General features: G+C 34.3%; 1 protein-coding gene and 2 long non-coding RNA genes across 3 annotated transcripts in view; 1 reads left to right on the forward strand and 2 right to left on the reverse strand.

Annotated features, from left to right (window-relative positions):
- Positions 1-109: 109 nt before the first annotated feature.
- Positions 110-3,155, forward strand: LOC143910560 (uncharacterized). Its single transcript, XR_013260494.1, has 3 exons — positions 110-349; positions 649-780; positions 2,468-3,155. It is a non-coding gene; the product is annotated as an uncharacterized LOC143910560 (long non-coding RNA).
- LOC143910559 (uncharacterized) overlaps positions 1,766-13,343 on the reverse strand; it is a 433,100-nt gene continuing 421,522 nt past the window's right edge. The window contains exons 2-5 of the long non-coding RNA XR_013260493.1: positions 3,283-3,416; positions 2,804-2,937; positions 2,505-2,705; positions 1,766-2,432 (exon numbers count right to left, since the gene is read on the reverse strand). This is a non-coding gene — a long non-coding RNA (uncharacterized LOC143910559). The remainder of the gene's footprint in view (positions 2,433-2,504; positions 2,706-2,803; positions 2,938-3,282; positions 3,417-13,343) is intronic.
- Vps4 (vacuolar protein sorting 4) lies at positions 8,540-10,720 on the reverse strand. Its single transcript, XM_077429086.1, has one exon. The coding sequence runs from the start codon at positions 10,587-10,589 to the stop codon at positions 9,282-9,284; it is 1,308 nt and encodes a 435-aa protein (XP_077285212.1). The 5' UTR covers positions 10,590-10,720; the 3' UTR covers positions 8,540-9,281.

Raw genomic sequence — 13,343 nt, forward strand, 5'->3', positions numbered from 1 at the left:
CCGGCTTCGCTCGGTATTTGTAATATAAACCGCTTAAACATGGCCAATCTAATGTGGCAGCTCCCCAGGTACTGGCCGTAAACCAACGTGTGATACCGCTTCTTCTGTCATAACAAAATGCAGTGCATACCATCACCTCATAACCACTTTATTGTTCAATTATCGTACTCTACTCATAACTGGTCATCTAAACACGCAACTTTTATTGTTCGCAGCACACCCACACCCACACCACAGCCTTCTACCAATCGAAACTCCAAGCGAGATGACATGACGAAACTACACCGTCACTTCTCTCGCCCTTCTCCATATATATGTACATATATACATATATGGGGGTGGTATATGAGTACAAATATATATATATATATATATATATATATATATATATATATATATATATATATATATATATATATATATATATATATATATATATATATATATTTATATATATTGATTAGGTAATATCGGACCATTTACAGAAGATAGAATATGTAAAATCAAAATTGTTTTATTTTAAAAAACGGACAGATTTATAGAATTCACAAATATCAAAATGTCAATATTGAAGTACCTACCTAGTTCGTTTTGTGACCCTCATTTATTAAAAAATGTTTCTAATTTATTGAAAAATGTGATTTTCAGGAAAGAGTTGAAAAAAATAGAGCAATCTAAAAGGTCGGGCTGCGGAGCTGATGAGATATATATATACCATCATCCTCGACATTTCACGAACTGAGCTTTTTGGCCAACGTAGAAAAACCCGTGCTGACTATGGTAATCATCTTGATTATATTACTACTTTTGGAAAATTATTTATTTATTAGGTACTATTCGACCACATCAACTTTAGTCTCGGCCCGATGATAGTAATTCGACAATGGACTGAAAACAACATTAAACACCATGAAGATGGCATGAGGGCGAAATCAGACAGCGGTGAATGTGGGACGTGGTTTTTTTAGATACATATAGAAAAAACGTGGCATTCATCGAACGCGTACATGGGATAGTTTAGAATTTTATAAAGAAAATAAGAAACTTTTGAATCAAATTAGCAGTGTATAAATAAATATATAGCAACAGAGGTGATGAAATTGAGTGAGAATGAAGATGATTAAATTCAACAATTAATTTTTAAGCGCACTTTTTAAGTTCCTAACTACATATGTATATTCCGGTTATTATGAAAGTGGAATAAGTCATATAATATTTCCTTTGAGATAATTGGACTTTTGTGTAAATTTGTTTTAAAAATTATTGTGATACCTTAGCCTTATGGGGGTCTACGTGACGAGCCGGAATCTGATATTACCGAAAACGCAAAGATCGAAAATCGAAAGATCTTAAGTCGAAATATCAAAAAAAGAGGGTGCATGGTAAACGGTACATACTCACTGTATGACCGGCCTTATAGATATAATCTTTTCCCGCACAATTATAAAGAAAATTGTAAAATAAACATTTTTTTGTTAAATGTTCTCTTTTTTTGTCCATGACACTTGGCAACCCTAGCTTATGGTGATTTTCGATGATAGTGCGATATAACTAGAGGTAGGATAGTCACAGTGCTATACATTGTTGTAAATCCTTTGTAAAAAAGGTTCCGCAAACCTTTAACAATGCATTTACAACCTTTGAACAATACGCGGCACCTTCTGGGTCCGGTGACTAGATATAACCATGTCTTTGAATATATGTATATAAATATAATGTAGCATAGCAATATGAAAAATTATTACGGTAAATAATAATTACGGATCACAAATGAAATTATTTTATTTAAAAAAATCAATATAATACAAATATACATAAAAAAGAATAACAAAGATAGTAAAAAAATAAAAAGCAAGAAAGAAATATGTATAGTAAAAAAACAAGTAAATAATAATGATAATTATATAGGTTGACCTACCACGGTGTCTACAAGGTTACAAGGCTGTTCTTCTTTTCTCATCGAAGAAATACTGTCGAAACTCGTCTCTGACTGTTTTTGCATCTGACTTAGCATTTCGATTAAAAGAAGTGGAAAGGCTAGTTATTGTGTCTTTGTCTTCTTCTAATGCAATATCATCAGCTACTAATACATATGGAAAATTCGTCGTGGTGTTGGGCAATGGACATGGCTCTGGCAAATTTAATTTGCGTTGTTCATAGAGTTCCCAAAATTTCGTATAGAATAAAACTCCACCATCTGAGATTTTTCCGTTTGTTCCTACATCAATCATGATGAACTCTTTTCTCGCATTAACCAAAGCCATGAGGACAATGCTATAAAAGCCTTTATAATTGTAGTATGAGGGACCTGAAATTCTAGGTTTAATAATTTCAATGTGTTTGCCATCTAGACTTCCAATGCATCTGGGGAAATTGTAAAGTTTTCCAAATTCATTTGCGATTTCGATTCATTCTGCATCTGTTGTTGGCATCTGAAAAATTTTAAATTAATTTTTTTTTTTTTCAGGAAGATTATTCTCAACAACACCAAAATGAAGTAGTACAAAAAGAGTCTTTGATATATTCGTCTCTTAATGATGACGATGAAGGTGCCGAAAATAACAAAGAATAGGCCGAACAAAAAAAATGAGCTGCTTGCACAAGCATGCACTATACTATCTCGGCCCATTGTTGAATCTCCCCAAACTTCTTTCGATCTAATGTGTGCGTCCTGGATTGAGAGTTTAAAAGGCTTAAATCCGAAACTAAAATTAGATAAAGCACATGCCATAAACAATATAATATATGAAGCTCAAACGAAAAATTTGTATTATACTGAAATTAATAATTCATTATCTCTCACATCTTTATCAAACTCATCGCCACATGTTATCCACATACCCGAGAATACTAGCTTCAATTCACCCAAAATACAAGTAATAGAAGGGTTGGAACCATCAACACACATTACCAAACGTCCGCCAATTATCCACATTCCTAAAAATATTAAATACAATCCGGGTATATGAATAACAGAAGGGTTGGCTTCAAAAAATTTTATAAAACATCAAACAACATCACACATAAACATAATCATCTAGTCATCATTTATTTTTTACATACCTCCTTTATTATTGTATTTCATTATAATTTGTTTTTTTGCTTATGTAAAATGTTTACTATATAATAAGTAATATAAATAAAGTTTTTATATTACTTTGGTTTCTATTTTTACCTTTATATACTTCTTGATCATCGGGCCGAGACTAAAGTTGATGTGGTCGAATAGTACCTAATAAATAAATTATTTTCTAAAAGTAGTAATATAATCAAGATGATTACCATAGTCAGCACGGGTTTTTCTACGTTGGCCAAAAAGCTCAGTTCGTGAAATGTCGAGGATGATGGTATATATATATATATCTCATCAGCTCCGCAGCCCGACCTTTTAGATTGCTCTATTTTTTTCAACTCTCCTGAAAATCACATTTTTCAATAAATTAGCAACATTTTTTAATAAATGAGGGTCACAAAACGAACTAGGTAGACACTTCAATATTGACATTTTGATATTTGTGAATTCTATAAATCTGTCCGTTTTTTTAAATAAAACAATTTTGATTTTACATATTCTATCTTCTGTAAATGGTCCGATATTACCTAATCAATAATCATATATCTATAATACATATATATATATATATATATATATATATATATATATATATATATATATATATATATATTTGTACTCATATACCACCCCCATATATATGGAGAAGGGCGAGAGAAGTGACGGTGTAGTTTAGTCATCTCGCTTGGAGTTGAGATTCGTAGAAGGCTGTGGTGTGGGTGTGGGTGTGGGTGTGCTGCGAACAATAAAAGGTGCGTGTTTAGATCACCAGTTATGAGTAGACTACGATAATTGAACAATAAACTGGTTATGAGGTGATGGTATGTAATGACAGTGTAAGCGTAGGTTATGCACTGCATTTTGTTATGACAGAAGAAGCGCTATCACACCTTGGTTTACGGCCAGTACCTGGGGAGCTGCCACATATGTATTTAATATTACATATATAAATCCGCTTACCAGTTTAATAAAAACATAGGTTTGTTAAAACAAATTAAGCTTAAAATTAAAGTAAAGTTCAGTTTATCAAAAAAAATGAGGTTATGGACACAAACGTATGCAAACAAAAATTGACGCCAAGCCCAAAGTATTCGTTTTAAGAGATCGAATAAATGAATAAAACAACATTTTTAATAAATATAAATTAAAAATCGACCTGTAATTGCTGCGTAAGGTGTTAATTTTTCTTAGTACATCCATCCTCGTGGCGTTTGGCTTTATTTTATTATATGTCTCTAAAATAATATCCAGGGATTCCAATTTTTTTTTCTTGTTGAGGTAATTTCTATTATTGGGGTTCCACAAATTTTGATGAGTTTCATAGGACACTATGAATCGTTGTAAATCGGTTCCGACTTCTGGAACACGGTCGATCTCGTTCACCCCGTCCATAGTGCGCGTGCGACTGACACTGAAAAGTTTCGCCAAATTTCACCAACACACAGCCAAATTTCATATACATGTATTTTAACTTTGTAAAATCCGCATTCCTAAATAAAAATTATTGCAAGTACGTTGTAAGTAATCTGTGATTTGTGCCGATCACTATCACGATCATTATCATTTGGATCCACAAAGTTGTCTTGGTGAACCAAAAAAGGTTTACTGACATGATGGCTATGTTGGATTATTTCATTTGTTGGAAACCAAATATTTTCTAAGGAAAACATAAAAAAAACCTCAATTCTGTAGAGTGAGAGTACTACTTCCGGTGCAGGTAAAATTATTACGGTATCAAATTAATAATTTCAATCACATGTAAAAAAATTTCATTGTCTGATTCGGTTAGCGGTTTTGGAGATAAATGAATTTAAAAACTTAAAAAAAAGAGGACACCTATAAGAATATGTACCATTTCCGGTCAATTTAAAAATTTGAAAAAAAATTACGTCATATCGATAAGAAATTCAGTAACCGATACTAAGTTTCAGTTCGATAGGACTAACGGTGTTTAAAAAATACACAGCCACACACATTTTTTCTAGATCATGAAAACGTGATCAGTGATCGATTCTGAGTTCGAATCAGTCAAAATCTCAAGTTCGGATTTTCGCATGATCACAAAACTTTATCTATTGTTACTACGTACATACATACATATATACATAGATAAAGTAATAATATATAGAACAAAAAGCAAAAGCAAAAAATAAGATACAAAATTACAAAAAAAAAAAGAAAAAAAACAACATTTAAACACAATCATAAACAAAACAGTGATAAAATATTGGTGGATAAATGAACATTTAAATCTAATATATAATTTAGAAACAGACTTTGTATTGTTGGTTCGTAAATCCACGACGTCAGCGAACAAATTAATATACAAATAAATTTAAACAAAATAAAACTATTCAAATACATTTAATAAAATGTTTATATTACAAATACCGAGCGAAGCCGGGTAAATAGAAAGATATAATTGAATAAAGTAATGAGCCGAGCAAATGTCGTAAATATGTTCGCGACACGCTCTCTGAAATATCGACGACATCCCCCCAAGGCAATCCTAGGGGTACTGCCCGAGCTATGGAGGGGCGTCGTGCGGCTCGCGGATTGGTGAAAAATTGGATCACGCTGTATGTTTCCACGCCGTCAAATACCGCGGTATCAACCGCTAGTGTTAACGCTGCCAATAGACGCCGATCGGTGCTGCCACAGCGAAAAATACATTTGTGACACTTTCAATTTCTATTTTTATTTTATGTTTCATTCGATAGTCATTCAGATATCTGTAGGTTTGTAGTTTGTAAAGTTGATGTTTTGCATTTTTTTAAACTGTGTTTTGTATTTCATATTGGCTGATTAGTTGAATTGCGTTTTAAAAATAGGTTGGTCAAATTTCGATCTGGCAACTTTTGATGTTTTCTTTATTTTTGTGCCTATGTATGTAATTTTTAATCCATCGTATTCGATTTGTTTGATGATATTTTGCTTTTTGAAATGAAAAAAAATGTAATGAATACGTAGATTAGTGTTGCAAAACTATTCGTTATTATTTAAATACATGTTTCATATTTTTTAATTTAATTTAGAGTAGGGTGACCATGTTTTTCAAATCAGGACATTTTATCAAAAAGAAAAAAAAATAAGTTTAAAAAGAATTCATTTTCTTTATTGCTCTTATAAAATTCTACACAGAACTGGTTAATATTATTCTTATCGTTTAGCAAACGTTTTAAAGTTTAAGCATTAAATGTTGCGTTTTATCACAGGATCACATATTATTCATCAAAGAAAAAAGTGCTTCGGCAGATACATTTGATAAACGAAGACAATATTTGACTTATTTGCCAATATTTTTGTAGGAGACAACTTTCGCTGAAGGCTTTGTATATCTATTTGATAAAAAGTATACTGGTTTTATCTCACGACTTACCAGTACAGATAATCAAAAAGCCAGTACCGTGCTAGTAAAACAGTATGAATGAATTAATTCCTAATTGAAGATTTTTCAATTGAATTTAACCATGTAGAAAAGGGACAATATTATTGATAAGTAGTGAACAATAATACAATTATGAGCATGCTTTTTTATTTTTTTTATTGAAAAATTAACAGACAAGAGATGTAGAAATGCATAAAAGTAAAGAATAAATGTAACAAAATAACATCTGAAGCCAATTATAGATTTTTACAAATTACATAAGAAATAATTACATACAAATACATAAATGCATAATTACATACAAATTACATAGAGACAAACAAATGAAAATGAAAAGTTTAAAAAACTAAAACATTGACCAAATAGAACAGTGCATAACTAAACATAAAGTGGTATAATATTGGATAAAGATTATATAATAAAAATAGAAATGGATCAATCAATCAATCAAAACTCTCCCGATGACAGTCCTGAATTGATGCTGAATAGATCAACGTCATCAGCTCCCCGTTAAACATACGATAAACACGCTGTATATAAAATATTTTAGGGAATTGGTTTTGAAAGGATTGAATGAAAAGAGTGCAACGTGTCTATGTAGTATACCTAACTAGGATCCAGAAACCAACCTTACTCATTAAATCGGGACAATCAAAGAAACCATTTAGGAGCTTATAAAGAAATGTAGCATCAGAGAGTTGTCGCCTGACAGAAAAATTGTTAAAGAATAGGAGTTTTAAAATATCGGGAACAGTAGTATGGGCGTAGATAGGAAAACGGCAGCTTAAGGATTTTATAAATTTTAATTGGATTTTTTCAATACAATTAATATGAGATATATAAAAATGTGATCAGATAATTGAAGCAAATTCAAGGTGAGACCTTACAAGGGAAAAATAAAGTAGTTTAAGTAAATGAGGATCATTAAAGTGTTGAGTTGAGCGGAGTAGGAATCCAAGAGATTTACATATATGTATGCATTATTAGTAATGAAGGAAATATGTTCAAAGTAATCGAGTTTATTATTAAGCATTACACCAAGATCCTTAATAGAAGAAGGTGTATTTAGAATTGAATGGTTTAAATGGTAATGATAAGTGATAATAAATTTATTTCTGGTAAAATTTAAGATCTCAAGATTTAGAAAAATGTCGTTATTTAAGCAATATATAGCAAATCTATCCAAATCTTCTTGCAGTTTATAGCAATCGTCTATAGTGTAAATAGGTTTATACATTTTTGTGTCATCAGCATAAAGGAGTATAGAAGAGTGTTTAAAGATATATGAAATATCATTAATATAGCTTTCACTGTCATTTTTAGCCTTTCTATCTAGCTGAATACTTATTATAAACTAAGCAAATCAGAGAAATTTCCTTCGTTACTAACATATTAAAAAAAATATCCAATATAATATATGTATGTACCTATACATATAAGTCTCAACCTCTGAGCATTATTTTTTATTTATTTAACTTTTTAATTGTTCAAAGAAAAATGTAAAATTTACAAAATGTCAGTTGAATGTGAAATTCTTATATTGAAATTAAACATTATTTTAAATTCTATTAGAATTTGATATTGTCGTTTTGCAAAGCCATATGTATTACATATACATAAGTGTTTAAACATTGATAACTAATCATTACTATAAACAACTCGATACCCAGAGACAAATCTTACCTTTCCATATTTGAATTCCACTTACATATGACAGACTGAAAACCAGACTGGTACAAGTGATATTTTTAAAAAAAGCTGGTTTAAGTGCTAAAATAATAGCATTTCATATATGCTATTATTTTAGCACTTAAACCAATTTTTTTTAAAAAAATGTCACTTATACCAGTCTGGTTTTCAGCCCGTCATATTAACCAATTATCTTAACATTTCTTATGATACAATCCGGTTACTGTATTTTCAGCTTTTCTGTTGATCTGCGACCATCTTTTTCCTTCTATGACATCTTTCATCAAATAGATATTAACAATTTTAAGTTGTTGGTATGTATTCTAGTCAATCAATTGAATACTGACCAGTCACACTCAATGCTCCAATAAAAATCAATTATTGCTACATATACATACCAATTTATTTAATCAAATGGTCAATTGATATAAAATTATAAAAAGCACGATTAGATTAATTTATTTTTATTCATGTATGAAGCAAAAAATAATTTTATAATACATATTTATGTAATCTAAACCTTTTTTTTTACAAATATAGTTTGTTCAATATAGCGTCACAAAATTAAACTAAATATTTGTTGCTTTGGATTTTGCTTTTTTTTATCTTGAATATGGTTTAACATTTTAAGTATTATGAAAAATTTCTTTAACAATGTATGATAATAAGTGCACATTAATTAATAGATATCAAAGTGAGAACACCAATATTTTTGTGTGAATTTCAATAGAAAAATTTAAATTCAAAAATATAAAAACCAATAAGAAAACTCATATATTAATATAAATTACACAGATTATACAAACTAACACAAGAAGAGATGATGTCGACGTTAAAACTATTTTTTGTACATGTATTAAGATTACATGATGTTATTTTCATGATCACAAGCAAAAACCTCAATACACTAAAATATTAACAATTACAAGCATGTAAATATGTAAAGTTGAAAAATAAAATTTTGTGAATTTTACATATGTATATATGTGTATATATATATATATATATATATATTTAGATTTATTCTTCAAAACGAAGCAACAGCGGGATATTTCAGTGACGGCTATTTCAGGACAAACAGTGCTTCTAAACGTGCACTTGACAACCCGAAAAGACACTTTTGGAACGTCCTCAACCTTCCTGACCGAAGTCCTCTTTAAACTTATCCAACTTGACCATATCCTCATCGTTCACAGTCGGCTTAGACGTCGCTAGAGACCTCTGCATATCGGACATGGTCACTGGAGGTTCGTACAACTTATCCCCGGGCACGTCTACCCACGTCATCTCGATGGCTTCCGAGTCTCCAGGCGAGCAGGGAGTGAAGAGATCGTCGACAATGACGCTATGATCGGTCGGACTCGGTCCCGTAATCTTTTTAAAGTGCGTCGCCATTTGGACTTTCCTTACTGGCTGCATCAAAGCATCACGCACGACTATACTGATATCGGCTCCGGAGTATCCGTCAGATCTTTCGGCTAATACTTTTAGGTCCTGATCCGTGAGCTGATGTGCAGTGTTTCCGAGATGCAGTTTGAACATGATGAGCCGAGCATGCTCTTCCGGTAGGGCTATGTAAATACGCTTTTCGAATCTTCGTCGGATGGCCGCGTCTAGAACCCAAGGTATATTCGTCGCACCCAGCACGAGGATACCGTCATTGTCGTTGCCTACGCCTTGCATCTGGACGAGGAATTCTGTTTTGATGCGCCTGGCCGACTCCGATTCATTGTCCGACCTGGAAGAACATAAAGAGTCGACTTCGTCTATGAATATAATGCTCGGTTTGTGTTGGCGGGCTAGTTCGAACAAGTTTTTCACCAGCTTTTCTGACTCGCCCAGCCATTTGGAGACGAGGTCGGAAGAAGACACTGAGAAAAAGGTGGAATTGTTAGCCTCGGTCGCTACTGCCTTTGCTAAGTAAGACTTACCCGTACCGGGAGGACCGAATAGAAGTATGCCCTTCCAGGGGATTCTTTTGCCCGTGAAGAGGTGAGGAAATTTTATTGGTAAAATTACGGCTTCTTTTAAAGCTTCTTTAGCACCTTCTAAGCCGGCCACATCGCTCCATTTAACGTGAGGCTTTTCTACGATTATAGCCCCTTCTAGTTTGCTCTGAAGCTTTTTCTTTTCGGGATCGTCAGAGTCACTATCGCTATCACCCTTTTTACTATCTCCACCCTCCTTGACGGGTTTTTTCTGTTGATCCTTCTTCAGGTGCTCTTTGAGTTTCTCGGCCCTGTCCAAGTACTGGAGACACTTGGCCCTGATGCTCTCCTTGGCTCTGTCCCCTTGGGCTTCGTATTTGATGGCGTGGAGGAAGTATTCGACTCCGTGCTCGTACAGTTTCCTGGCTTCTTCGTAGTTCTTCTTGCGGTCTTCCTCGGTGGCCCTGGTGACGAGGTCGATAGCCTTCTGCAGCGTAGTGCCAGCTGCCATGATTCAAGATTGGTTTTATATGCCGATGCTTATCCACCGATGGATCCTTCTGGTGGTTTCGCCCGACTGACAGATGACAGGACAGCGATGTTGTCACAGAGATGACACAAATGGCCGATTTGACGTTTGGGTGTGACGGCACCTCTCAATGAATGCCAATGCGTCAAATTCTCGTAACACCATGCGATTTTAATTTGAGATAACGTATCGAATTATTATTGATAATTCTTTATGTTTGGATCGGAACATTTAATATGTCTCGTCGCTAATGTTAAGTTTGTCCGCATATTCTCAATTTACAGTGTTTTATTTTTATTAAATGATAATCCAAAAGGGACGTTTAAATTCTGTTACAGTTTTGTAATCGTTTACTCGATTGGTTTATAAACATTCGAGCTGAAGATACCAAAATATATAATACGTTATGGGAACTAGTCTTATTGTGAAGGTCTTCTTCACCACCAGTCCGCCATGTATTGTAGACAGATTCGTCTGTGTTCGGTATTAATACAACTATATGTTGAATGTGGTATTTATTTGGTAATAACACGTATACACAAGTATGGTTAATTGTTGGTAAAAGTATGTCGTTCAGAGGTCTCTGGATGTGGTAGAGTGTCGCTGGCTCGGCATTCGGCTATGTCCGGCTAGTCTCTGGATACGGTAGAGTGTCGCTGGCTCGGCATTCGGCTATGTTCAGCAAGTCTCTGAATACGGCAGTGTGTTGCTGGCTCGGTCGGCTGGTTGATCTTCCAAGTCCGTGTAGTGAAGTGGTGGCTGGTCAGGAGCTGTATGTCGACGCTTGCTGCTGTGGGTCGACTGGCGTTGTTTGGGTTGTACCTCCTTTTATAGTGTTTCTGGAATCGCCTGACCGATGGTGGTGGTTTGTTGATGCGTAAGAAAGGAATGCACTGTTGTCGAGGCGTAGAATTTTCTGGAACGCTTGATGGAAGTGGTTATTGATGCGTGCGAGCATTTAGTTGTTGATGCGTACAAGAGGAATGCACTTTTGTCGAGGCGTAGTATTTTCTGGAATGCTTGATGGAAGTGGTTGTACGAGCATTTAGTTATTGATGCGTACAAGGGGAATTTGCTTTCGTCGAGGCGTAGTATTTTCTGGAATGCTTGGCGCTGTTCCGCTCGATGTATTTTGTTGTTGCGGAATATTCTCGAAGGTTTCGATGACGATGACGACGACGAGATTCCTACAACGTGTAAATTTGATTCGGTGATTACTGGTCACAAATTACTCGTCACAAAGTCACTAAAATCTCTATAACGGAACATCTGGCAGCCGAAAAGTCCATCATACTAACGATAACTATCATAGTAACGAGAACTTGCGTGCCAATTATTGTGTATTCGCGATTTTCATCGCAAAAATTGTCTTTATGACCACCCCAATGTGACGAATAGTCCAATTACCGTAAATTTGAACTAGGATTAAATCTAAAACTTTATAAATGTATTTGTCGTTAAATGCAACAAACATTATATTAAGAGGGCTGTACACCCGGAACCTTAATTTTGTTGCCGTTCCTTTCTTTGATATATAGCGGCTCGTGATATTTCATAGTGGGGGGGGGGGGGGGGGGGCTGCAGAGATTATTTAGGCTGTAGTAAGCTCGTTAACCAAACCGTTGATCGAATGAAAACAAAAATAGCTTGAATATGTACTATACTGGGAGGCTGCAGCCCCGCAGCCCATGTGGACGACAAAAATAGCATGCATTTGTACTGTTTTGGGAGGCTGCAGCCCCGCAGCCCATATGGACTAGCCGCCACTGATATTGAGTGAATGTATATATTGGGTGAATGCGACAATATATATATTGAGTGAATGCGACAGTTGCGCTTCGACCAGATAAAACGTATTTTAAATCGAAAAAATTGAGGTTTCGTATTTTCCTATTTTCTCCTCCGAAACTGGACCAATTTAAAAAAAAAATCATCATCGGTATGAGAAAAATATTTTCTGTGCAACTATGTGCGTATTTTTTTTTAAATCGACCGTTAAATAAGCACGCTTTTTAAAACTCTCCTTCGGTTTTTCTATTTTTTAACATGGGATGCACATCAAAACGCCTCCGTGCTTTTTTATTGCCTTCTTGAGCTTCTTCTTCCAACAACAACGCGATTATACATAATTTTTCGTTCGATAAACGCCGAAACATTTTTGCGTTGTTTGACTTGTATTCTGACGCGTAGCTACGAATGCACGTGTATGCATTCATATTGTAAGTACTCGACAATACGACGTAAGCAATATTGCGCCGTATCGTCATGGCCTGTAATGTATAAGTAAGCCGATTTTGCCTTGCACTGTAAGCGTGGTAAGCGTAAGCCAAATTGCTGTAAGCGTGACGTGACCGCGACTTGTAGGTAAATATGAATAGAAATGTAATAAAATGACATATTTGAAAAGGAGTCGTGCAGTGCTGTTAAGTATGAACAGACCTTAATACGTTTGTATGGACAAGGCGCTGGTGTCCAGCCCTCTTAACGGAACAACCTGGTAAAGTACATATGTATGAAATAATGGTTCGGTGATTATTCCACAAAAAGCGATCTCGCGCAAGTCACTAACATCTGGCACCGAAAAACTCCATCAATCGAATTACCTAGAGAAATTAGGAGCCCTGTACTATTGGATTGAAATCTTTCTAATATACCTCAATTTTTACTTATTTTATTTTACGTTTAAAAGGAAGAAAACATTATTTCGGTAAATGGATTATTCCGCAAAAAGCGATT

Source organism: Arctopsyche grandis, chromosome 4 (assembly GCF_051622035.1).
Source record: "Arctopsyche grandis isolate Sample6627 chromosome 4, ASM5162203v2, whole genome shotgun sequence".
Taxonomy (NCBI): Eukaryota; Metazoa; Arthropoda; class Insecta; order Trichoptera; family Hydropsychidae; genus Arctopsyche; species Arctopsyche grandis.

Excerpts from the sequence above, each read along its gene's own strand:
- Vps4 (XM_077429086.1), bottom strand. The coding sequence starts at position 10,589 with ATGGCAGCTGGCACTACGCTGCAGAAGGCTATCGACCTCGTCACCAGG.